Source organism: Salvia hispanica, chromosome 3 (assembly GCF_023119035.1).
Source record: "Salvia hispanica cultivar TCC Black 2014 chromosome 3, UniMelb_Shisp_WGS_1.0, whole genome shotgun sequence".
Taxonomy (NCBI): domain Eukaryota; kingdom Viridiplantae; phylum Streptophyta; class Magnoliopsida; order Lamiales; family Lamiaceae; genus Salvia; species Salvia hispanica.
This window is the reverse complement of record NC_062967.1, coordinates 26,913,808-26,939,983: the sequence shown is the minus strand read 5'-3', so window position 1 is coordinate 26,939,983 and position 26,176 is coordinate 26,913,808. Positions and strand designations below refer to the sequence as shown.

Below are 26,176 nucleotides of genomic sequence, written 5' to 3'. Positions count from 1 at the left end.
TTTCTAACCATAATTGTTTAAATTTTTTATTTCTACTCTATGTATACAATCCATTGCACTTTTCCTTTTAGTATTTGATAAACACCAATAATTAAAATGAATTAAATTGGATGACTTTTGGGAAGGCTGTTGAAAGGGCTATGAGAAGGGCGTAGAGAATGGCTAAACTGTGGAAGAGCTTTGATGATGTAGCCGAAGGAATTTGTGATTGGATTGTGAAAAAAGGCTTTACTATTGCTAATCCATGACAATCCAGAGCATTGTATTCTCACGGATAACTATCTAAACTTAATTTTGCAATTTCAATTGTTTATACTATTTGAACTAATGAATTATAAGGATGATTATTATCTAACAGAACTAATACCAACTATTAAAGCAATAAGAACATAGGAATATAACAATTAAATAAGAGAATAATAGGCGTTAGTTCCATCAATTCTTTAGTGCATTCAAGTAGTACTATATTATTACGGCTCAAGTTTCATTAGGGCAATCACTAATATAGTATCCCTCCGTCCCTCGACTCCCTTCCCTACGTAGTTGAGTCGAATTTATTTCTTTATATTGTCTCACTGTAGTTAAATCATTATTTTCACAAAAAGCAACAACACTTCTTCCTCTTGTTTTATTTTCTGTTCATCCCTCAACCTTTTTACTCTTATATTTTATTATTTATTTACTTAACTCACTTAACACAATTTTTCTTATATCTCATGCTGAAAAGAAGCACCCCTACTACAGAGGACGGAGGGAGTAGTATAAACTACATCTCGATGTATTTGAATCATAGGTCAATCACTATAACTAGCATTGATGCTTTCGACTTAATATTAAGGTTCAAATAGTTTTTTCTCATTTTTCCCAACATGCCACTCGGTCGAGTATTTGTGAAGATGGTCTCAATCACACTCCAACGCTTAACTTCGTTTGTTGTTGTTGAATACAATACATTTTACTTTTAGAAGATCCACACCATCTATCCTTAGAAGTGTCGACGAAGCCCATCACATCACATTCGTCTCTTCCATCGAATAATTCTTTCTACCTTCCCCCTTGATTCAACCTCTAGACGGGTTGGATCCACTGAACCGACTGATTTTGTTATAGTAGATACTGAAAGACGCTTCTAGCGGCTTATTTGAATACAATTACAAATTGAAAATGAGAATAATTAGTCTCTTTAAGTTGCATTTTTTGTTCTTTATTAAATTGGACTACATAGTCCAAGTATTTCATACTATAAGATATACAGTGATCTCTTATACGATTCTTTGCAAGAATAAATTAGTACTCTTTCATAAATCATAACATATATTCCTATAAGAAAGAAATATCAAATATTTATTGTGAAAATACTATAATATCATATCTAAAGTTTTCTAATACTGGATAAATGAATGACAATATTGTTAAAAAACCACATTTTGGAATTGTATTAGAATCAAAATTTTATAGATCTTGTTTGACAAATAGATATGCTGCCAAAATGATTATGGAGTTTACCCATTTCCCTGGATTTACTGACGCACCAAAGGTCAGATTTTTACCGAGGCAAAATTGCGGTCGATGCCACGTTGGCAATTCCACCAGCACTCTCGTGTATTTAAATGCGTCCCAGAGAGGAAAATGGGCGAAAGCGCTCTGTTTATTTCCTTTTCCGGTGAATTATTCCGGCGGTCTGAGAAGGCGGAGCTCATAGCTGCGGCTGTGTTACTCAAATCAAGAATCACATTTGCGGGAGAAAGAGTTTATGCTTGCGATGTTTTGGAAGTGCAGCTGCAGATTTTAGGTTCAAATGTGCCATCTAATGTTTCCCCTTTTAGTTAATTTTATGTTGCTCAATTCAGATATTGATTGATTCTAGCAACATTCTTGTTATTCTCTGTTTTCCTTCAAGAAAGGGGGAAACTTTCGTGATTTGTTTATTGCTTTGCAATGATGATTTGCTGTTTCATTATCTGAAATGTGAAGTTGTGGATTTCCACAGCACAAGCAAGAACAAATTCATGAAATCCCTCTTACTTGATTGGATCCACATTTACCTGAGATTTGCATGTCTTCTTGTATTGCTTCTTCCCCAATCGAGGACTAAAATATTGGCTAACATTTGGTTCTTTCAGGGGGAGTGAAGCAACAGAATGGCATCTGAAGAAGGAGACACCGTAAGTCGAATTTGGTTCATTGCTATGCTATCTTCATAAGTTTGCCACTTGATGCATAATTGTTGTGTTAAAGGACTTAGGAGAATTAGGCAACTTTAGAGTCCAAATCAGTGTATAAATTTCCTATCCCTCTGATGATTAGATGCCCTGTACTTGAAAAGGGAGTTGCGCAAAATTTATGATTCGGACTTCAGATAGATATGATGGTTTTGATTTTTTGATCTTTATCATACCTTATTGGTTTTCTCTAAATGAAGCAATGGAGATTAGTACTCAAGCTTGAAGCACTACATGGAAATAAACAAGCTTTGCATAAGATATGTTCTATATTTTTCTTGGTGTGTCTGTGTCAACCTTGATATAGATGACGATGCAGTGCGATATTATGAATCTATGATAGATTAGAAATTCAGTCACTGAGCAGCGGTTTGACCTAATTAAACAGTAATGCAATAGTTGATCTAGTTATATTCTGCTCTCTTGCATGAGACAGCAGGATTGATCACCTTCTGTTGAAAGGAATGCTTCTATGTATCCTACTGGATCAATTCACCTTGAGGCTCCAGCTTTTTGGAAATTTCAATTAGTTTGAATTTCATGTATTATTTATTTATTTATGTTTTCTGGACTCTTTTTCTCCTTTTTAGGGTACCGGTTTGGATAGTGCAGACTTAGCTCACACTACTCAAATTGCAAAGAAGGCTAAAAATGTTGATGCTGCTGATGTGACGCGAGTGGATATTGGGTATGGCTCATTGGCATCATCTTCAGAAGACCCCATCGAAGAGCTTGGGATCCAGGCTTCGGAAACAGAAGAAGAAAGGGTTGGAGAGTATGACGCCAATGTGAGTAACAGAATTAATTTGCTCACCTCTCATCAAGTGTCAACGATTCATCTTATGCTATAGATAAAAGCCTTTCACAATGCATCATTGAACCAATATTTACTAAATATTGTTCACACCATGCGCATGGCATCTGTGTTGTTGTATATGTTTTCTAAAAGGAATCACTGTAGTCTGTAGGCAATCAATATACTACTCTAATAAAATAGGGCCTGATTCAGAGCTGCCTCTTTACTTCCTTCCATGGGATATTTTCTAGAAATGACACGCTCTTCTTCATTCTTGCTTGTGTGGCAATACACCTATGCATAAAGACAAATGATCTCGAATACCCAATACACACTTACCTGTTCACTTTCAGTTATCTTATCTCAGCTAATGATCACAGAATACTATCTCGAATATTCTCCTGCTGGCTGTAAACATTTCATTTTACTCTTAAACAGTGATCATACTTATCTAATTAAGATTTGAATTATGACTCTTCATAGCTTACCCATGGCTTTTCATGTTGATAGACACTTTATTTGAATTCACACATGGCAGATTAATAATGACTATGATATCAATTCAGAAAGAGCAAGTGATGATGTGATGGCGAGCTTGCTGGTGGATGAGGAATCACAGGCTAGAAGGCAAAATCTGATACTTAAAAAGCTTCTTGTAAGTAGCTGGGATATATTGAAAGGTTAATGCGACCTGATGCACAATTGTTTGTGATGGCATGCTAGCTTATTAAACCTAAGTATCTCAAATGACTTTATTGATCCAGCGAGCTCCCAGGTATTTCGACTGCCCAGAATCTGCTAGGCTAGCCAACGAACTCAGTGAAGATGATGACGAAGGCACAGCTAACAAAGGGCAGAAATCATGCTATATTTGTGGTGACATCGACCATCCAGGAAATAATTGCAAAAAGGTCATTTTTCTCTAAAACATGCTCTAGGAGTTCTTACTTTACAGTGATTGGTTTTACCTTTTAAGACCTGTTTCCATTACCGAAATTCTTAAATGTTTCAACAAAAATTACTTGTTCAACTATGTCAAGAAGTATTTGCTTTACTTCTGCTGCCTTTTATGTAGAAATGGGGAGCCATAGCTAGCTCTGAGATCGATTTTATTATTTGAAAAACCCATCTCTAGGCACTGAAAAATCAATAACTGTACATGATTTACAGCCGTGCGCCTCAACACTCAACATACATGCTCGTCTAGATGTCCATAACAATGCTAAAAGTTGTTTGCTGGAAGAAAGTTCCATGATTCATTTTCCGCCTTCTTGGATTGGCAGGCCAATGCGTGCATCGTTTGCTCTGGAAAGGGCCATCTGATGAAGGATTGCCCAAATAAAAACAGTGAACTGGATAGCACTCCAACTCCATGTTTAAGATGTGGAAATACAGGCCACGACATGTTTTCGTGTACCCAAAACTATGACCCTGAAGATCTCAAGGTATGTAACACTGTATTTTCTTATTATTATTCAGTGTTATTTTACTAAAATAACTACAGTGTTCCCTCATTCTCTGTCTCTGTTAGGAATTCCTGTCAAAGTAACGAAACAATATAGCTTCTGCCTGCTATTTTCTGAATATCCAGTCAACTTTTGCGTTCTTTCTTTTAAGAGCGGATGTTGCAAAAAAATGCATTTCTTGCAAGTTCGCAACCGTGTGATTAACTTTTTCCCTAATGCTAGCAAGCTTCAAATTACGTTTTAAGGTTTAATTGGAATACTTAATCTTCAACAGGCTATCGAGTGTTATATTTGCAAGCAGCCTGGTCATCTCTGCTGTCTTGATAACAAAGAGGAGGAGGGGTCAAATAAAGCATCGTGCTACCGTTGTGGGCAGCCTGGCCATTTTGGTCTGGTATGCCTTCTCAACTTGTAAACTTATCAATCCTTGCTAATTACCTTCTGACTGCCCAACTTAATGCTTTTGTTTCTCCAGGAATGCTCAAAATCGAATATACCTACCTTTGATTTCCAGCTATTTTGCCGCAAATGCAAAGAGAGGGGTCATTCCTCAACACAGTGCCCCCCAAAACAGCGCCTCCGGAGAAAGGTTTGTTATAAAAGCATTGAGGAGTCACTCTCCCCCTCTCTTTCTTAATGTGTGTGTATATGCATATGTTTGTGTGTGGGGGCATTTGAGAATACTAAATGTAAGTTATCAGCTAACACAAGCATGGACTCTTTTCCACAGGCAAGGTCCGCAAAGAAAATTGAAAGGACGAGGTTATTTTTTGCTCGCAAAAACAGAAGAAAAAAACCCGAGCAAGCACTAGCACCATTGCCGACAGGTGCAGCCTCGTATTCTGGCAGTACAGCACACGTCCAGCCATAACAACGTAGCAATCCAAGTCACCGGGCTGAACATGTTAGATTCCCAGCAGGTACGAGCGCATGTTGCCCATACACTAGATTTCACAACACTTGGAAGCCTAACTTCAGAAACTCTTGTATCAACCCCGGCATCCAACTTTTGACTTGGACCACATACTAATAGTCAGATTCGAAACCCCCCTTCCTTGGGTAGAATGTCGAGCTCATCGGTGTTGTTGGCCTTGTCTCATTTCAAACATCTGCCAATGCGACCGACCGCTGGAGAACTGAATTTGTTGTTCAAATATTTTCCCTTTTTTCCCTTGGGTAGATTTCGAGTTCTTGTTGTTGTACGGAAAATAGAACTTTTAAACACATCTCTTAACAGAGAGAGAAGAGACTACATGTACCATTTTTCAGCAAAGAAACTATCATTGTATGCTTTTCACATTGATGTATAACAGAATTACAGAGTTTTACAAGCTTGCCACTAATATATTTATATAAATGTATTTTACAGTTTATGGTGAGAGATCTGAATTGACATCAACTTAAAGTCAGCTTAAATATATTCATTATCCACACACACTTACGGTCCCAAATAACTTATCGAAAGAAACCTGCAAAATTTTGGACTGAAGAAAAGATATCAAGAAAAATTCTCTCCCAATTATAAATTAAAGCTATAGTCTTACAACAACAGTATCAACTACGACATCACAAGCGAGGGGAGCCACAACGGTCCTATATATCGTGTTGCCATCCACCGAGCCTTGCTCCGGGATCATAGCTGGTGAAGAGCCTAAACTCGTTACCAAGTTTGCCAGAGTGCTCAGGTTGAAAACCACATGGACGCAAGCCTAAGAGCTCGGCAGCCAACATTGTTTGCACCTCACCTATACAAAAGAGTTGAGGAACATCAAACTCTATCCTCCCACAGTCCCACTTGCATAATTTTAAGATGGCCATTCAATGGCAGAGAAGAAAAATTTCCATTCACATGTAAAGAACATCACAGATGGGATTCAACATTGTTTATGTGGGCAAGACAAAATCGAAAATCCAAAAGCTTAGGACTTGTATTGCGTTCATGAGGAACATATCCAGCTTCCACATCTGAAAAACTTCAACGAAACAAAACGAGAGTCAAAAGATTACCTGTAAGTAATAGTAGGAAACTTTCTCCTGGTTTAGATAGAAACTTAACAGTTTCTGCAATTTTCTCCAAGCACTCCTTGCTCTGTTAATAGAATCATTAGTTCTTGAATTACATCAAAAATTAAGTTTGCTACAAAAGTCATAGCTAAGCTAGTTGAGAAGCCAAATTCAAGTTTGATAAGTACTACTAACTGAATTAGATATAACAATGAAAAGTGAAAACACATCTCAACAATAGGAAATAAGAAAGTTACACACTAAAACTGAGAACAAAACTGCAGAAGACAAGTTTTATCCATCTCCATAATGAATAATGAAGAATCGGTAAAGAGACAAAACATAACATCAGCTAGAGAAAAAGATCATTCACATTACGTCTAGTTTGCAAGATTTGACTCATAGTCAAACGTCCATATGGAATGCTTCATTCCAAACCTATTGTTAAAGTGACTAGATGGGTTTGGAAATAACTCCAATTTGATTAGTTTTAAAATCCTTTCAAACTAAATCCCACATTCCAAACTGACAGATTCCTCAAACCAAACGCATTTCAACAATTAGACCCAAGAAAGTTGTTTACCCTGGTTAGTTATTACTACAACTCCATATAGTCTTATTTTAAATGACGCTTTACATGAATCCTACCAAAAGGGAGGATAGCTGATGTGTAGAACACAATTAATCATACAAAAATATGTCCAACGATCTTCCAATTCATAAGTGACATTCTCCTAATTCACCAGGAAAATGGCATGTACCAGGTAAGGAGGATCTGCTACTACAATTGGAAACGAGTGCTTCAACGATGACGGAAGATCCTCCGGTTGGTTATAGTCATAGAAAGTGAAGTCATCCCCGTATTGCTCGAACCTTTTGTCGAACTCAAGAAGCTGCGCTGGTATTCCCGGAACAATTTTCTGAAAATCCCCAATGTCGTGGCGGTTAAATTGCAGGTAATTGAAAACTGAATAGAAACTCTTGAAAAATCTATAATAATGCACGATTGCACTCTAATCGTACTTCCTCAATACTTTCAAATCATGATAATATCATTTATAATAGCTATACGAGGAAGGGGTGAATCTAACTAGTAACTACCAGTGAGACAATCAACAGGAAAGCATATGCATCGAGCTCTTATTTCACGCTGTGCTTAGGAATTAGTAACATCATAAACCCTAGCCATTCCTTCCTTGTGAGAATAGTCATTCCATTCTATAAGGATCTCTATTACTTTCAAGGTGAAAGTATGCACAAAACAAAAAACATTTCGATTCCAAGTGAGACAATCAACATGAAAGCATATCCGACGAGCTCGTATTGTACGCTGTGCTATGGAATGAGTACATCATAAACCCCATCCATTCCTTCCTTGTGTTAATTCATTCCATTCGATAAGGATCTCTATTGATTTCAAATGAAGAAGGGTGAAAATATGCACAGAACAAAACACATTTCGATTCTAACACACAGACGGATTAAGCGATAACGGAGGCTACCTTGAGATAGGCGTAAAGAGTAGGGCAAGCAATGCAGACGACGCGAGGGGAAATGAGCGTTTCAGAGAGAGCGGCGACCTCGGCGGCGATGGTTTCGGCAGTTTGGCGGTTGTACCAGAACTGACTGAGATTCCAATTCTCCGTTACCAGAGACACCTCCTCCCCGTCTGCGTCTACAGCTTCTTCGGCGGCGGCGGCAGCCTGGTTCTGTTCTGCAAGGAACTCCTTGAGCGCTTCCAGAGTGTGAGAGCTCAACATCGGAATATCGTCTTCTTCATCTGCGCTGACGCTATTAACAACTACGGTGTCGTTTAAGGAAGCTTTGGGTTCTTTGACGAGGTTTCCGTCGGTTGACGTCATTTTCCGGCGAAGAGAGACGGTGAGAAGAGTGGAGGCTTTATTGGGGTTGCGATCTGTAGGTTTTTCTATTTATTTTTTAATTTTATCTAAAATTAATATTCAAGGGCGTAAAATTAAATCTATTTAAATACTTTACTGTAAAATTAAATTAATAAAATTTTAACCATTTTAGAACTAAGCATCCACAATAGAAAGGATATCTCGGCGGACTAGCACTAGAACTAGCTAAAAAACCCTCCTGCCACGTCACTAGGACTAGGTACTGCATTGCCATATCACTAGGACATCCCTATTTGGTGCAAGGAAGGACATATACCATATACCTCATGCGAGCATCATCTCATTTACTGCACATTGAGCTTTATTTATCTTGCTTTTAAAAATTATGATTTGATTTACAATTTTTATAAAAATGAAAACTTGATTTATTCATTTTCTTTATAATTTCAATCGAGCTTTATATTTTACAAAATTGTAAGATTGAAAAACCTAGAGTAAAAGTGATACAATTACAAAACAAATAGTACTTCTAAAATGGAATTGATAAAATTATTAAATATAGACATAGCTTCGGTCATCAACTCAAGAAAACAATCGACAAAGCTAAAACTGAAGGAAAATGAGTATGGTTTGTTATAAGACAACAAAATACAAACAACAAACTACACGTTGGCTAAATACACAGAAGCTCAAGTCCCTTATCAATTCAAAAGTTAAAAAAGAATAAGCACCATTGTTTGTAGAAAATAAATCAATTCTCAATAGTCAATACTCACTTTTTAGATTTTTCTGGTATTTATACAATACACTTTGGCAGAGAGGGAGAGAGAGCTAAGCACCATTCTTGTTCTGCCATGGCTTAAGCACACCTACTACGACGATCACTACGATAATGAGAAGGATCATGATTGCAATACACATCCATTTCCTCGAGTTCCTCTGCAAACTCTTCGCCTTCTGCAGGGCAGTATTCCCCGACTGCACGTGGTCTACTGCTGATGAAACCTGGGAGATCGGTTGGAGAAGGATCCATTATGTTGAACTACAGTCTCAAGATTATTAGTTAAGGCCTTAGGGTTAAGGGTACCTGTGACTCTATGTTATCGAGCATGTCGCCTTGAGCATCCACCAGAACCGCCATGTCCAGGAATATCTGCACAACGACAGTACAATGCAACAATATTAAATCTTATACGAAGAAGTAGAAAAGAAAATATGTATGAACTAGATAAAGCTCAACAAGGATCGACTTAAATAATATCGGGAACCACCCAAAATGTAAAACCTGACAATGAAGTGTATATGTTGTGTATGTACAGAAACAAATAATCGCAATAACCACTTTACCTGTTGCAAATCCAGAAGCTTCTTCTCTAAGTCTCTAACGGCATCATGGCGCTCTTGAATTTCAGCAAGTGTATCCATTATCTGCAGGTATGATAATGTTGGCATGATTAATAAGCATAACTTAAAGATATTGCCATTGGAATTAGCATGCAGGGATGCAGCAATTCGGATTCAATGAACTGTATATGCTGTATGGAATGAATGCAAGTATTGATAAATGTATCAACAAAAAACAATGAGATAACAATATGAAACAACAAAAAGATATAAATCAAATACAAAACCGAGCAGAAGAATACAGAGGACAAAAAATTCGAATTAGGAAGATACCTGGCCTCGGCCTTGTTCTCGGATTGCATTCTGAAAAATCTGCTCACTATCTCCGGTCTCTATCAATTGATCAATTGTCTGCGATAGATGGTTTAAATAAATGAATAACATATTAATACATGATTCTATGGAAATTATGGTAAACTGGCTTCACCTCTTCATCAGCCCGGGTGCCAGTAACTGGAAGGAACATGACAACCATCAAACTAGTTATTACTACAATTTAAGAAATGTGGCATATTAAAGCAAAATACTATTTGTTTGTAAACAAGCATTGAAACCTGTGAATACACGCCTCTCAACTACTTCACGGTACTCTTGATGTATATTCTCTCTTAAGGTCTGCAGAGAATTGAAGCAAAAAATAAGATATAGGAAAATTAGGAAATTTTGCAATATGCAAATATAATAGTGTGTCTAGTGTACCTGAAACTCAGACATTTTATCTTTAAACCTCTTCTTCATGGCTCTGCATTCAAACATTAACCAATAAGAAATAAGATTTCACCCTTTCAATTATAATTGGATATAATTTATAAATCATAGATGGGTTAGAAAAAAACTATCACATGCAGAATTTTACAGAGTGCTTGTGTACTAGACAATAATTGAATGCAAGACAACCCGGCATTTTTCTGTATTAGGTAAATACTATCATGCATTAATGATTTACATACTTGAGTAGTCAACCTAAAGAATGATACTTTAATTATATCGAGAGTTGTCTGTAAGAACCAAACTCAATAAAGAAAAGTTACTCTTGGGTGATTAAACTAAGTGAAAGGATGATGTGCTCAAATATAAAATGGCACGTCAGCTACTTATGATTCAACAATAGCCAGGATAGAGAAAAGGAGTGTGCAAATTACACTGTTGTAGCTGTTCTTGATCTGTCTACGCCTGATCCTTTTCCGCATCCAGGCTTTTGTCTATTGGCTAAATTCTATAAAACACATGAAAATAACAATCACTCAGTACTAGAAAAATTCAGTAAGTAAACCACAATGAGACCTGCAGCACATTTCTTTACCTCTTTGTCAAGTTCCTCAATTCTTAATTTAATTGTGCGGGCAATTTTTCCTACATCATCAACATCCTTCTCCATTCGCTTCTTGATTGCTACAGGGTTATGAAATTTTAGTGATAAAAGGCCCAGGAGCACAAGAAAAAACAAACAAAAAAGGAAAAAGATGAACTAAAGAAAGAATCTTGTCGACAAAGCTGATGCAATCTATAAGCTGATAAAAAGCCCATCAAATTAGAAAAGTTCATAAAATTAATTAAAGAATTGAGTTGCTCATGCAGATAGATATGTTAAAGTCCTGGTATGTAAATTTAGAAAACATAATGCTACAGAAACAATGGAAAATTAATCAAGTACACCTGCAATATGTTCTAGTAAAAAATAGCGTACCTTTCATTGCAGCAGCCTTGGTAATAGCCTTTGATTCCTCGTGGGCATCCTGCAGTTGAACGATGGTGAATATTATCAGAGTTTAGATGGTAATATCACGAGAATATCTATGTCCCATAGGAAGATACACCAGAATAAAGTCGCATACGCATTCAACTAATCTACAACAGTCAACACATATCAATAGATCTGAGAAAATTCCACATGCATGTATCCACTCCTATGCAAATGATGCAGCATTTAGGAGTTCAGAATTTAGTCTCAATGACTTCCACCCCATCCTGAAGAGATGAAAGTCACTTATGACGACGGAGATTTAGACAACGTGAGCTAGAGTAACTAAGTAAGGAGATTCTAGAGTAACTAAGTAAGGAGATTCTATTTCAGGAAATGCACATGAATGGAACAATTTCTACAGAACAACTAGAGTGGCAAAACGGATAGATGAGTAGAACTTACACTAATATAGTCTCCAGGGAAAACATCTAAGCAATCACTACTCAGTCAAACTAGTCACACCATTTTAATAGCAAATGTGATATAGTTACATTGACCTAGTAAAACAGGAAAAGTAAAGAGAATCCCGTGGAATCAGATAAATGACTTCATCTGAGGATGGAATCTTTGAAGTTGGATAAACCCATGTCACTGGGAATTACTTTTTGAGTTTATTTAACATGATAAATAACAACATGAAAAGAAAACCAAAACCTGAGTTTATCAAACACTGAACATGACAGCAATAGATTATATGGCTAAAATAAGAGAATAAAAAAGATGATGAAAGACCAATAAAAGTTGCCTATATTCAAGCATAGTCAGAAATATATGAAGTCAAGAGCACCAATTGAGCATCACAGCCACACTTTACAAGAAGGATAGTTCAAATATTCTAGGCTCTACAAGCATTTTATCACTTGTTCTATTTAATAGCTGTTCTAAAAGAAGAAAAGGACATGAGAAGTTCCTGTGATTTCAATTTAGAAACAAGAAAAGGTAAATAGCAGCACAAACCTGAAGCTTTCTCAGTAGGGCATTAAGCTTTTCATATTGTTTCTCAATCTCCTGAACCTGTCAATCCAATATAAGATGCAAACTAAGTCTCAGATAAAATAAGTACCAACTCATCGATCATAGTATCAGGTGTTTTGGCATCTAGAAAGCATTAAATAGTAATGAAACAACTCCTTCTAGTGATCATCTCAAGCATTATTGTGATTAGTGGTAGTCACCTGCTTAAAGAAATCTTCCAAGCCCTGGTCGTTCGTTTGTCTCTCCATTCCCATTTCAATATCACCATTTCTATTTCCTTGGTCCCGTGACGCAAATGAATCCTGTAAAGATTGCACAAGAAGAACAAACAAACAATTTCAGGACTACATTATTCACAAACAAATTTAACATAGGCCAAATTACGGGTACTAGAGCAGACTATATTTAATACTCCAATTAGGACTGGACTTTGTAAACACAAGCAATCATGAAAAAGGGATGGGTTTTTACAATTTCACTATAGTCTCAAGTTCCTGATCAAATTAATGATAAGTGTAAGAGCTGTTATAAGGAATGATCTCACGTGGATCAAATACTTTGAATTTGATTAGATAAGCAATTCTATCATAATATTTTCTCAAGTCATCCCCCAATTCCCAAATTCTAGTTCAATAGTTTGGCCACCAGCAACCCAGAAATCTGATATTCTCCAACAAGAAGTGATCAAGTTCTGAACTTTCATAGTAATTCATGTTTCCACCAATGTATGCTAAACAATCGAACAAAGATGGAGCTAAAGTTGTACATATACGAAACGAAAACAAATTCAATTTGCAGCTCTGATCCCAGTCATAACTATAAGCAACCTCAACTTTTTCTGCCTTCAATTTTCAACTAAAATCTTCAGCAATTTCAAAATCCAGCTGCTAAAAGCTAGTGCATTGACATTGAAGATTTCCAAATCCAGCAATTGCTTCAATTTCATAAAAAAATCAATTTGCAATCAGGCATTCAAAAAAGAGGGCAAAAACACTCACCGACGACAAAAGATCATTCATTGTGGAGGCCGCAGGATCCTGGATTCGAGAGAAAATAGATTTAACGAAAGATTTCCTTCCTCTCCGACTCTTTCTCTCCCTATTTCACTTTCTCTCTCTACTTCTTCCTTGTTTTGATTTTTGTGCTTTTCTATTTGCAACTTTTTTCCCACGCGGGTTGGAGGAGAGAGAGAGGGACACCACTGTGTGAAAGGTGTGAAGGTTTTGTTTAATTTCAATTTCAACCCTTTTGTTTTAAGCTAATTTAATTAGGTGTAATAAATTATTTTTGACTTCCTATTCTCGTAATTAATTTGATTTTAATGTATCATAAAAAGTAAAAACAATTCCAAAAATAAAAGAGCAAACAGTTTGAAATAAAACTCCCTTACAATTTTTTTGGTACCATAAAAATAGTACTACCATCACTCTCAAAATTTGTCTGACTTTGACCCAGTTTGAGTTTTAAAAAATATAATAAAAAGTGAGTTGAAAAAGTTAATGAATTGTGGATCTTACTTTTATATATTAGTTTTATAATAAAATATAAGTAGGAATAAATTAATGGAATATGAGTCCACAGCCAAAAATGGTAAAAGTGGAATATGTTCACAATCAAAAATGATAAAAGTGAAATGGAACAAATTTTGAGGGACGGACGAAAATGAAAAATGAAACAAATTTTCAGGGACGGAGGGAGGTAGTAATTTTTTCTTTCTAATAAAATGGATTTTGTTCTCAATTAATAATAAATTAATGTTTATATTTTAGCAATTACGTATCAAAATTTATATCATTCTAAAAGTGTCTAATTTATGGGACTGACACGTAATAATAGTTTTGCTTCATAAGTACTATAATAAACTCTTAATATTGCGTTATTTTTCTATACAGGATTGATTGTTATTCGTAAAGGGAATAAAATTTAGTGGTAAAATTAACTTTTGTTGTCGTTTTAAATAATCTTAAGTAATTATGATTAGAATGAAAGCAATATGATGGTTGAAGGTGGAGCCCAGGACAACTAATATTTCAAGTCGATCTCCACCGATAGGGATATATGTTGATCGGTTTGGCAATTCTATAATTTATTATAAAGTTATTATTTTATTTAGAAATTCAATCAGTGACCAATTGCCAACCCACAAGAGACAAATGTTGGCTGTATATATTGCATTATCGAGTAAAATAATCTCAATAAATCTTAGCTGGACGGCGGGATTGATTGATTTCTTTCTTCATGAGGTTAGAGTGATCACAGTAGCACCGTCGCTGCGATCTATTGCAACATGCGTAGGTGCCGTGATGGTGGGAAGACATGCGAAGACCCGAGCTGTCAATTTCGTTTTTATTTTTTTTTAATTTTTATCTATAAAAATACATTCCATTCCAATCTCAAATCTCAATTTTTTCTCAAATTCCCTCTATCAATTAAAATACATCAAAGGTTAAAAAAAATGTGAACTGTGACTTTCGTGTTGCTGGACATAGCTGGATAAGTTTTATGTGAATAAAGTATGACTGTGATGAATAGACAAACAAGTTTCTTTTGACTTTGATGTGACTTTGTTCCACTATTATGGCCACCTTTAGACAAAAACATTGAAACAATTTGCAATGATAATTAAGATCATTAGTTTTATGATACTTATATATAGACATTAATTTCGAGTATTACAAATTCACATGTAATGCTAACTTTGATAGGTACGAGTCACATGGAAGATGGAGCTGCACAAAAATTATACTCCTTATTATAACCTCAACTTCGAGCATATTCCAAAAAATGTTCCCGATTTTTCGTGTTTTCGTCTCAAACTTTTTGCATTTTCTATAAGATGTCAGGCTATACAAAATCTTAATTATGATAAAAATCTAATTTATCTTGTCATAGTTTGAGAGAAATTTTCCATCTCAACGCATAAAATGATGTCATTTTAGTAAAAATTAATAAAGGTTAATAGCAAAATGTTTGAAGATAACTTAAACTTAATTTTAGCTTATTCCGGAAAAGTTCCCAACTTAAAAAAAAAAAAAAAAAAAGAGATGTTGGAGACACAAAACAATTAATCATCCTAATTTTTTCAAAACAACGTCGTTTTGTGTGTTAGAAGTTAAATTTGTATACTGTATTTATTGAATAAAGTCGATAATATTTGATGAAAAGGGAAAATATATTAACGATATTTTCATACGTTGAAAATTGGTTGCGTAATTAAATAGTAATTTAGTCTTATCAATATTATGACATTTCACCATTTTCATTCTTGACACAACTTTGATGACTATTTTTGCAATAACAGGACCAATCGAAAATTACTACGTTGTCACCTCTTCAATTCAATTGAAACCTTTAAATAAGAAGATTTACAATAATTGATACTCACTCCATCCCAAAATGACTGATCTTCCTTAGGACTGATGGAGTACTCAAAAAAACAATTTCATAAAACAGAAAGAAACAAGCTCAATTACTATATGGTCTCATCTTCACTGTCTCGATCCGGATATTTGGTTTTCGGGGTTATGCGGCGAGCCCATACCCGAAGGGGAACAACGGATCATAATGCTTATCCCCAACATTCATGGGCAGCTGGTCCACGGTCCTAAACCAAGTGCGGGGCAGCCTGCCCGTAAACCCGAAATCCCCGAACAAAACATCGGCCACGCCCTGCCCCTCCGTCCCGGGCAGCCACGCCGCCACCAGGGCGTCCATCTGCCCGAGATACGGCTCGATCACCACGGGCCGCCCCGTGACCAGGACCACCACGCACCTGACCGAACCGCACACGTTCGATATAATGCCCGGCCCGGGCTTGGGCAGGGTCAAATTCAGGCTGTCCCCGTTCGTCTCCGCGTACGGCACTTCCCCCACCACCACCACCGCAAAATGGTATAAATAAAATTTGGATATATGCATACCGGAGGTGATGTTGCCGCTCTGGCCTTGCCATTGGATGGTCCAGCCTCCGCATTGGTTGCCGATGTCGTTGGCGTGTGTGCCGGCGACTAAGATCTTTGGCGCGTGCTTGTCGAGTGGGAGCAATGGTTTGTGACTCGAATCGCCGTTTTTGAGTAGCACCAATGACTTTCTCACCGCTTCCCTCGCCAGTTCCCGATGTTCCTGTTTTCTTAATGTCAGGAAAAAGGGAAACTGTCGAGAAAATAAAAAGCTCCTTGATACGAGTATAAACTGACCTGACTGCCTAGGTACTTGGTCATGCTGTAGTCGGGCAGCGGGTGCTCGAATAGGCCCATTATGAATTTGACCCTTAGGATTCTCTTGACCGCATCGTCGATTCTACTCATGGAGACGAAGTTGTTTTCAACTAGAAATTTTAGGCCATCGAGGAATTCAGTGTAGTTGTACGGAACCATAATCATGTCGATTCCGGCGTTAACTCCGGCGAGGATTGAGTAAGTATAGTTAGCATGAGGTGGAGAAGTAATCCTATCAATTCCTTGCCAATCTGATATCACAAACCCCTAAGTCATATTTTCAAAAAATTTAAGTTAGTAAATGTTAATAGTGGGAATTTGGCATTGTCATGTATAGACAAGATTGAGCCTTAGTGTTACTCTGAATCGTAAGGTTTTCTTCAAGAATCCGGTGACGAGGTCGCGGTTAGCGTGCATCTTGACGCCGTTTAAGCTGGAGTAGGAGACCATGACGGTCGAGACGCCCTTGATGATGGAGTTGAAGTAGGCGGGCATGTGGATGCTCATCACTTGGTGCCATGTTGCTATCGTGTTGTTCTCGTTGATGCCGGTGGTTGTTCCGCCATCGCCAACGTAGTGTTTCGCGCAAGCTATCACCTTGTCTCTGAAGCACAAATATGTTGCCAAATGAAACAAACAAATGTCCGTTAACAATATGAAAACATAATTGAAACTACTATATAAGTCTGCTGGATTAATTACTCGATTATGTATAACTAATTTAATCGACTATGGATTTAAGCTTTAACTGCCCCATTTATATATTTGCACTTTGGTTTAATCAGACCATAACATAAAATCAGATACTTGGGCAACAACATTGTAAAGATGTTCAAAAAATGCCAAAATAGTTGCTCTTTCTATCCAACCACATGTAGACACATTTCTATCAACATTTTTCATTAATTCCTACATATTGCAGCCAAACAAATGAGAAAACAAGGAGTGCTACAAGGATAAAAAAACAAACAAGAAAGCTCAAAATATATAGTTCTACAAGTTTTTCCTTTAAAAAAATGTCGGGGGTGCTGAAGCCCCCGTAGCACCCCCTTGTCCACCCACGAGAGTACTCTCGTCATGGCGTCTACTTTGAGTTACAATACATAGGATTGAGTATTTGAAAGATCAAGAACTTACTGTCCGCCTAGGTATGGCACGCCCTTTGGAGAATTAGGCGGTATGTCTCCTTGTAAACCGGGTATGAGTTCTGTCATTGCGCGAACTATGCTTGGATCTTCACCGTAGCTCTCGTAGCAACGACCCCATCTTGGATCTCTACACACCTATATTATATATTTCTCAAAAATCAAATATTTATTTTTCCTATATAAATTAATTTGAATTCAAGATTATTTGTATTTACCGCAATAGTAGGTGCAAAAGTATATGGAATTCCTGTAGCTCTGATTTCAAGAGCAGTTGCTACTCCGATCCTCTTCACCAGTTGCGGATCTCTGAAATTTAATAATTTCAATAAAAGAGATATTTTATAGTGGACGAAGAGAGTATTAATTATTCATCGGCGAAAAGGTGACTTTTTTACCTAGTAGCACCTAGACCAATGTTGTGAGGGAAAATGGTGGCATTGTACACATTATTATGCCCATGTACTCCATCAATCCCATAAATCATGGGAATCCCGAGGCGGGTCGACAAAGAACCCTTCTGGAGCTCGTTGACCATGTCCACCCACGCCTCGGGGGTCGCTTGTGGGGCCGGGACACTGCCTCCCCCGCTCAGCACACTCCCTGAGGTGAAAATTTATTAGAGAGGCACGACAAAATAATAATATACTAATTTCATAAGTAGATAAGTAAATATATTTGTGCCTATGAAATATTTGCTCATGACTTGTGGAGATGCGACAGATCTCTCAATCTGCACCATTTGGCCGAGCTTCTCCTCTAATGTCATCTTTTTCATTAGATCATTTATTCTTCGATTCAACGGCTGCTTCGGATCTTTGTATAGGGCGTAATCCGCGTTCGATGCCTCGTTGCAGCAACATATCACTAGTATTCCGAGCAAGATTGATGCAGTAGCTTTTTTCATGGTTTCCTGAGAGAGAATAATGATGTACAAATTTAGTAGAGTAGTATAAAGTAATATGATGATGATGATCAATGATTAGTTAGGTATACATGTGAAGAGAAGAAGTGTGACATGTGAATTTGTGTGGGAATATATGACATAAAGGCAGAAGTTTTTTGGAAGCACATAGAAAAATTAACAAATTAAGCATAATGCTACAAATTTTGATCACAATAAATTAAGCATTATGCTAAACTTACAGAGGTGAAGAGGTGAAAATGGATTCAACTTAGTGATATTCCACTTGAAGTCTATGTGAGTGTGGAGAGGGAGAGAGAGATGTGTTGGGAAGAAATGGGTGAGAAATTGTTAGGATTTATAGCATTGTTAGGTGGAACTTTGATTTGGAATTTGATGAATTTTATGATGTCTTATTTGAATTTGAAATGGGAAAGAGTAAATATTGGATAAGTGCGTATACCGTTTTGGAAGACAAATTAGTAGTGATTTGGTTTGATTGAGCAATAAATATTAAATATAGAGGGCAATAATCATCCATTTTTTCTATTTATACACAAAAATGCTTAAAGTCGAAATTGATAATATATCCGAAACTAATACTATAAAATGAAAGTGATGTATAAACACAAATTTGGTTTGATCGAGCAATAAATATTGAGGGCAATTATTATCCACTTTTCTTTTTATACACAAAAATGCTCAAAGTCGAAAATGATAGTATATCCGAAATTGATATAGAATTAAATAACGAATGGAAAAAATACTATTATTTGTTAACCCCATTCACTATATATAGGAAAGTAGATATAAATTTGTGAGTTGACCCAGTAATAAATTGGTAATATCTAAAGCTATATGGCTTGATCTTTAAACTAGTGTATATTTGTAGGCGAATGGGTCCAATTAACCGTGAGACGTGCGATAAAAATGATAGTAGTAAATATACGGTTATATCTTTTGTCTAGATTTAATTGAGATTAATATTTGAATAAATTGAAATTCATTTATAAAAATGATAGTAGTAAATATACGGTTATATCTTTTGTTTAGATTTAATTGAGATTGATATGAATAAATTGAAAATCAATTAAAATGAATAAAAGTCGTGTGTCAAATATTCACAAAAAAATCCATAAAGTTGATTTAGTAACTCCATATATGAGGAGCCTGTGAAATTCGCACCGCTCCGGTCTCCGACCGCATTTTACCCAAAATATTGGATTTGAATATATTTATTTAATTAAATACAAGAAATTTAGTTATAATAATTTTTTACAATTAAACTCTAATTGTGCATTGACTAATTTTTAAAATCACACACACGAATAAAACGTTTCTACCCGATACAACAAAATTTGAATTTAGAAGCTGATTTCTACGTTGACCACATATATTTGAATTTAAAACTGTTGTATTTTCGAGAATATGTAACCATGAATGGAGTACATAATTATCTCCGTAAATAATTTAAAATTTAATCTTCGTTTGGACAATTACAGTGGTTATACCCAACAAAGTATAATACTATATTTAATGCTATAGAAATTAACCAAAGAAAAATTAAGGAAAAAAAACAAAAGGGATATATACTTGAATTTAATGGTGAAAAATGTTAGATTCCTAGCTACGTATGTTTACATTAGAGAGGGTATATTATTTAGGATATAGCCAGATAGATAAAAATAGCATAATATTTGCGCACTAAACTTTAGGCCTAGCAAATCATGGGGTCTTGGTTATCATGTCCATACGATAACAACATAATTCGATAAGCTTCAATCCAAACACGATCAGTTAAGGAAATTTCCGACACAAACACGACCCACTTCATTCAAACACTAACACGGCCTTCACACGATTTGCGACACGATAATTAAGGACACAAATACTGACCTGATGATAATAACACAATAAATAAAAATTAAATTTCATAGGACCCGATATTCATACGAAGTCTAAATTCTCTAGTTTTAAACACTAATATTCAAATGAACTAATAAACTAAGAATAAAATTATGATTAATCAATTAAAAAAATATTAATGATAAACACGAACCCAACATGAATCTGATAAAACTTGAATACTAACCTATTTATTTTGTACTATGTGTTTGTCTCTGTCCAAAATTTACAATTGCGTTTAAATTGGTTAGAAATTATGTATCCTATATAAATTCATGGGTAGTTTTACAATCTGAGACAACTTGTTTCATTCACATTGTAAAACTTTTTATGATCAAGATAAAATGTAATCATATAATAATTTCTCAATACTAAATGGAGTAGTAATAAAGTTCAGTTTACTATTGTAATTATATTCTACTAACATGCTCTTAACACTCAAAAACCATGCACATCTTAACTTGGAAAGAAAAATCATAGTTGAAGGTTGCTAGACTCCAGAAACGTCTTATAGAAGGAAGCAAGAAACTGAAAATCAAATTATAAACTTTTATTACCACCAATGTAATAACTTAACCCTAATTACATCTAAAAATAAAAAATAAAAACCACTGTTTATATAGTGTTAGCAAATAAACACATGTAATCTACACAATTTCGTAACAAAAGAATCGTATATATATGAATTATATTGAACAAAATTAAATTGGAAAAATATTCCCCAATTGAGAAAACCACTATATGTATAAAACATCATAGATATATATGAGATGGATTCAACAAAATATCATCAACTTTAACACAAGAACAACAAGAATCAATCATATATGATATACCTAATTATCATATTAGAAGGAAATTGAAAACAATGAGATCGATCTTGGCACAGCCAGATTACATATGATTTATGGTAACTACTATTCAAGTGTAGGAGCTAGCTAGCTAGATTATTACCAGATCTAGAGAAGCTGCAGATGCAAATATGATTAATGCATATATGTATATAGTAGCGAGTCAGAAATAAAGGCGTGAGGAATGAAGCCTGGTCCGAGATCGATCATACATGCATGGAATCGAACAAGAGGATCGATCGATCTTGGCACAGCCTCCATTTCTAACGCCAACTTTCTCTCTTCTTCTTCTCTCTATAATGGAGCAATCAAAGGCTACTTAAAGGGAGAGATTGATTTAGGAAAAGTAAAGTGATTAGTAGGAAACAGCAAAAGGACATTGAAAACAAGCTAAAGGCCACATGATAGACAGGTCATATTTGGGACTAAACTAATCTAAAGCAAGTTTTCTAGTCTTCGTCTTGTCTTACTCTTACTCTCTCTCTCTTTTACTTATAATGTTGTGGAAAGTTTGGTGTGTGCACTGAAAATAACGAAACCAAGAAAGGAATCTCCATCTTTCTTGTGATGAAATTTTTGATTAATTAATTTTCTACTACATCAAAAGGACATGCACTCCCATCCTTGTTTGTCGGAATTAAAGTTTTATTTATGTATTAATCATTTTTAAAATTATGTGAAGTGATTACTTAATTATGAGGCATGATATTTGCAAGATGGGCTACAAAGAATATTGCTTTGTGCTAAAAGACAAGTAGATATGTTGACGCACACGTTGATGCCTACATATATGCAAATTTAATTAATTTGTATGGTTGTTAAGTAGAATCCATTAAACTAAAACATACTAGAATTCGTCAATTTAATACATTTTTATTATTTTATTACTATTACATTCAATTTGTATGCGTTTAGTTAATACTAATCGGTAAGCAGTGGCGGACGCAGAAATATTTCGTGGTAGGGGCTGATTGTACATTAAATTTTTTGTAGTTAACATACAACTCCCTTCGTCTTTTAAAATATAGATTTCTGCAGCGTCACGAGTTCTAAAGTGAAATTGGTACAGTGTGACGTGTAAAATTTAAGTATAAATAACATAAAAAATATTGTAGAACTCCCTCCGTGCACGACTAATTGGCATGTTTTACTCTACTCAGATTTTAAGTAATATAGTGAAAAATAGGTGGATAAAGTTATTGAAATGTGAGTCCTATTATAATAAAGTTTTAATGGAATGGACTAGTGGAACATGAAAATCATTATCAACAGTAATAAAAAGTACTTCTTTCGTCCCACAAAAAATATGCATGTTTAGTTGGCAGGAGTTTTAATATATAATTGGTAAAAAATTAAGAGAGAGATATAAAGAAAAATTAAGTAAAGTATTGTTATAGGAGAATGAGTCACACCTCATTAGAGAGAAAAAAGTTTTCAAAATTAGAAAGTGAATATTCTTGTATGACTGACTAAAAAAATGTATATTTTTATGAGACGGAGGGAGTAAATTAGACAATTAATCATGGAAGTGTGAAAAAGAAAATTTATGTCAATTAATTGTGGACGAAAGGAGTACTACTTTATTGAAAAATTTCCACCCAATAATAATATTACTATAATTTTGTGATCAACTCTTTTCAAATATACCAAGAAAGAATATTACTAATAAAGCTGAATGAATAAGGCATCGTGAAGCTGAATAACCTTTCCAGTATAAACATTTGAACTTACTTTATACAATAAGTCTTAAATTGAATTAAAATAATTAAACTATGTTTAATAAACTAAAATTACTTTATACAGAAGTAGAACACGTGATATAGGCATATAGCCTATCAGTACGTGACTTGACATTTGCCAATTTGAGTATTATATTAATTTAATTAGTCTTTTTTTATCTCATCTTCTTCCTTAAAGTTACAACGACGGCCATTTTTTTCTAAACTTTCTTCCGCAGTTTCAAATTTTCAGCCCCTCCTTCTTATTCAGTTTTTTGCATTTTAGACTTCACGTATAGTAGTTTGGTGAGGGCTGTAGGCATTTTTCAGAAATTTCAAAAAAAATTAAAATACAAAATATTAAAAAAAAAAAAAAATTGGGGGAGGGCTTAAGCCCTTCCTCCCTTGGCTGTGTGTCCGCCACTGTCGGTAAGCATCATGCATTAGGGTGTATAATTTTATTAAGCTTAATTCAATTTGTAAAATAGGAACTTCCGAGAAGATATGAGGCAAAGAACTAACAATAAGGGATAAACCAAGAACCCAAGTCAATAACTAATAAAAAGGGCTTAATCGACAAGACAACAAGTAATCAAGGAACTCCCAAGAAGAGATGAGGCAAATATATGCATTCCATGTAATATATCCCATGGATATATGAAGAGTTCAGATAGTAGACCAGCCTCTCATTCAAGTACCAAAACGTCAAAACAATCTCTTCATCTCAAACTCAAAGTGTACACCAAATCCCTTAACTTACTATTATCATATATTTGATGAAATGATCACTATATATATACTAACAAATCAAACCACATGGTATACAATACATTAATGTGGTCATTCATTGATCAAATAACATAAACATCAATCGACACATCAAACAACTTTGAAATCCCTACCTCCCACTTTAAACTTAATTTAGTTTTCATCTTCCTCATCACATGGTCCTACAACATCTCTAATCTCACTTTTTTTTTTCTTGTTTTGCTTGTTGTGGAAAACACACACACACAAACACGATTTGATTAATTGGAAAGAGGAAAAGAAAAGGTAATGGGATCTTTACTAAATGTTTTGACCAATCATGTCCCTTGTTTTTGGCATAGGACTCATGTCATCATATATCATATACCCAATAATTTGCGTACACAACTTCCATTTTTCAATCAAGTTTTTATAGTTTATTTTTTAGTTATAGTTTGTAAACAATAAAGAAATTATGGAGTACTTAATAACGATGAACTGTGCACTTGCGCACTTGCAATAGAGCCTAATTTTTCCTTAAGGTCGACCTAAAACGCTATGGCCACTTCCATATGAAGATTTTTTCATAAAAGAATAAGACGTTAAACGATGTCGTTCTAGTGTTTTTAAAAATATTAGTATGAATTATAACTTTATTCATCGTTAAAGTAAAAAAATAATAATATCCATTTGCCTTTGTTCGTTTACATTTCACCTACGAGCCATTTTCTAACTAATGACTAGTTCAAGTAACTAATTATGTTATGGATAAGCTATGTGGCAAAAAGAATTAGTTGGAAATCAAATTGATGCGAGCTTACCTTCTTTTAATTATTAAAATAATATAAAGTGAATCTGTATTCCCAAATAAGATGGGTTCTATCATTTTTAATGGTTTTAAAATATTTCAAAAATAATACTACCAATAAATTGCAAAGTTAATGAGTACTTATTGGGCCTCCATTACCGACCATCCTCTTTCATTATGAACTTTTTAAAGTATTTTATATACGACACCTGTCCAAATTGTAGATTTTTTAATTACTATTAAATAAACAGAGATTTAAAAGATGTGTATTTGAACCCAAGAATTTTGATTTTGATTGTTAACTATTTTTTTATTAAGCCAACACGTACATTAGAAGTTTTTACTATTTTTTTTCCATCTTCATGTCACCTAAATTGTGACTTGGATTAGTAGATAATTGTATAAGCATACTTGAGGTTATCCGTGATGGTATTTTAAGCATTTTACAGTTATAATTTAATTTATTATTATTTTTAGTTCTATAATTCTTTCATTTACATCTAATTCACGATTAAATTTTATAAATAAATTAATATATAATTAATTAAAAAGATAAGTTTTATTAAAATAAAGATTACATGGCTAAAATGGAAATTTGGATACCTAGAATCCTAAGTTTACTTAAAAAAAACAATAAGTGCAAAATTCAAATATTAAATATACATAGTTAAAATGGCCACACAAATAAAATTAAACTAAATTATACTAGTATAATAAAAATAATAAAAAAGTATAATTGAAAAACTCCTCAGCTCGCCGACTAGGACTCTTGGATGAGTGAACTATGTTGAGAACTCTAACAAAGAAAAAATTTAGAGATGATCAATAATTCATAATAGGGATGCTCATTATAATTCATTATTTTAGAGATGATCAACAATTCATAATAGGGATGCTCATTATAATTCATTATTCCATGAATCTTAAAGAATCCAATATAATTAAACTATATACTCAATTCATTTCTCAAATCCTACAGTCATTGGCCACTATAATTCCAATTTTTATGATGTCTGTTACTCCCATCAGTATTTATAGCTTTATGTAAATAGCCAAATAAAACATTTATACTCACTTCATCTAAGTCACATTGGTCTAACTATTTTTTTCTTGATACTTTTATAATAAATTATCCGAAAACCGAATCCCAAATAATCCCACGAGTACGTCGCGTTTCTATTCGCCGGTGGAAAGCAAGCGCATGATCGAAGATCACCCCTTCCTCGTGTAACTCACCTTGCATTTTTCCACCTACAATGCGTTCCGTTCCACCGAAACGTGATGCTAGACTTAGGGTAACTGTTGCGGATGCCCTGAGCATATCCTATCATATACGTATTTTTTTTAAAATTCCAATCAATTTTTCCCAAAATAGAGCATTGTGAATGTGGAAGTTATAAACGGTTAG

General features: G+C 34.8%; 4 protein-coding genes across 4 annotated transcripts; 1 reads left to right on the top strand and 3 right to left on the bottom strand.

Annotated features, from left to right (window-relative positions):
• Positions 1–1,624: 1,624 nt before the first annotated feature.
• Positions 1,625–5,815, top strand: LOC125215153 (zinc finger CCHC domain-containing protein 7-like). Its single transcript, XM_048116484.1, has 9 exons — positions 1,625–1,792; positions 2,124–2,165; positions 2,813–3,010; positions 3,557–3,673; positions 3,783–3,929; positions 4,302–4,463; positions 4,759–4,878; positions 4,960–5,073; positions 5,215–5,815. Exons 2-9 carry the CDS (start codon positions 2,142–2,144, stop codon positions 5,353–5,355), a joined length of 1,023 nt encoding a protein of 340 aa, XP_047972441.1. The 5' UTR covers positions 1,625–1,792; positions 2,124–2,141; the 3' UTR covers positions 5,356–5,815.
• A 167-nt stretch (positions 5,816–5,982) lies between these two features.
• On the bottom strand, positions 5,983–8,417 carry LOC125215155 (EEF1A lysine methyltransferase 1). Its single transcript, XM_048116485.1, has 4 exons — positions 7,991–8,417; positions 7,250–7,408; positions 6,492–6,573; positions 5,983–6,229 (listed from the first exon to the last, which is right to left on the bottom strand). The coding sequence occupies exons 1-4, from the start codon at positions 8,348–8,350 to the stop codon at positions 6,078–6,080; spliced, it is 753 nt and encodes a 250-aa protein (XP_047972442.1). The 5' UTR covers positions 8,351–8,417; the 3' UTR covers positions 5,983–6,077.
• Positions 8,418–8,960: 543 nt separating this feature from the next.
• Positions 8,961–13,666, bottom strand: LOC125214872 (syntaxin-132-like). The gene is made up of 13 exons (XM_048116074.1): positions 13,472–13,666; positions 12,674–12,775; positions 12,456–12,512; positions 11,442–11,490; positions 11,058–11,146; positions 10,897–10,970; positions 10,454–10,496; positions 10,309–10,369; positions 10,182–10,207; positions 10,028–10,105; positions 9,698–9,778; positions 9,438–9,503; positions 8,961–9,355 (listed from the first exon to the last, which is right to left on the bottom strand). The coding sequence occupies exons 1-13, from the start codon at positions 13,490–13,492 to the stop codon at positions 9,182–9,184; spliced, it is 921 nt and encodes a 306-aa protein (XP_047972031.1). The 5' UTR covers positions 13,493–13,666; the 3' UTR covers positions 8,961–9,181.
• Positions 13,667–15,793: 2,127 nt separating this feature from the next.
• LOC125214871 (beta-glucosidase BoGH3B-like) lies at positions 15,794–18,775 on the bottom strand. Its single transcript, XM_048116073.1, has 7 exons — positions 18,520–18,775; positions 18,234–18,438; positions 18,054–18,144; positions 17,828–17,973; positions 17,051–17,294; positions 16,670–16,957; positions 15,794–16,595 (listed from the first exon to the last, which is right to left on the bottom strand). Exons 1-7 carry the CDS (start codon positions 18,740–18,742, stop codon positions 15,996–15,998), a joined length of 1,797 nt encoding a protein of 598 aa, XP_047972030.1. The 5' UTR covers positions 18,743–18,775; the 3' UTR covers positions 15,794–15,995.
• Between the last annotated feature and the right edge of the window lie 7,401 nt (positions 18,776–26,176).

Coding starts and splice junctions, on each gene's coding strand:
- LOC125215153 (XM_048116484.1), top strand. CDS start 2,142: ATGGCATCTGAAGAAGGAGACACC. Junction 3,674..3,782: donor TGATACTTAAAAAGCTTCTT/GTAAGTAGCTGG, acceptor TTATTGATCCAG/CGAGCTCCCAGGTATTTCGA. Junction 4,464..4,758: donor ATGACCCTGAAGATCTCAAG/GTATGTAACACT, acceptor AATCTTCAACAG/GCTATCGAGTGTTATATTTG.
- LOC125215155 (XM_048116485.1), bottom strand. CDS start 8,350: ATGACGTCAACCGACGGAAACCTCGTCAAAGAACCCAAAGCTTCCTTA. Junction 7,409..7,990: donor CTCTTTACGCCTATCTCAAG/GTAGCCTCCGTT, acceptor GGGGATTTTCAG/AAAATTGTTCCGGGAATACC. Junction 6,574..7,249: donor TAGCAGATCCTCCTTACCTG/GTACATGCCATT, acceptor TTCTATTAACAG/AGCAAGGAGTGCTTGGAGAA.
- LOC125214872 (XM_048116074.1), bottom strand. CDS start 13,492: ATGAATGATCTTTTGTCGTCG. Junction 11,147..11,441: donor CAAGGCTGCTGCAATGAAAG/GTACGCTATTTT, acceptor ATAACCCTGTAG/CAATCAAGAAGCGAATGGAG. Junction 10,370..10,453: donor ATAAAATGTCTGAGTTTCAG/GTACACTAGACA, acceptor AATTCTCTGCAG/ACCTTAAGAGAGAATATACA.
- LOC125214871 (XM_048116073.1), bottom strand. CDS start 18,742: ATGAAAAAAGCTACTGCATCAATCTTGCTCGGAATACTAGTGATATGT. Junction 17,974..18,053: donor CTTTTGCACCTACTATTGCG/GTAAATACAAAT, acceptor TATATAATATAG/GTGTGTAGAGATCCAAGATG. Junction 17,295..17,827: donor GTGCCATACCTAGGCGGACA/GTAAGTTCTTGA, acceptor TTTGTGCTTCAG/AGACAAGGTGATAGCTTGCG.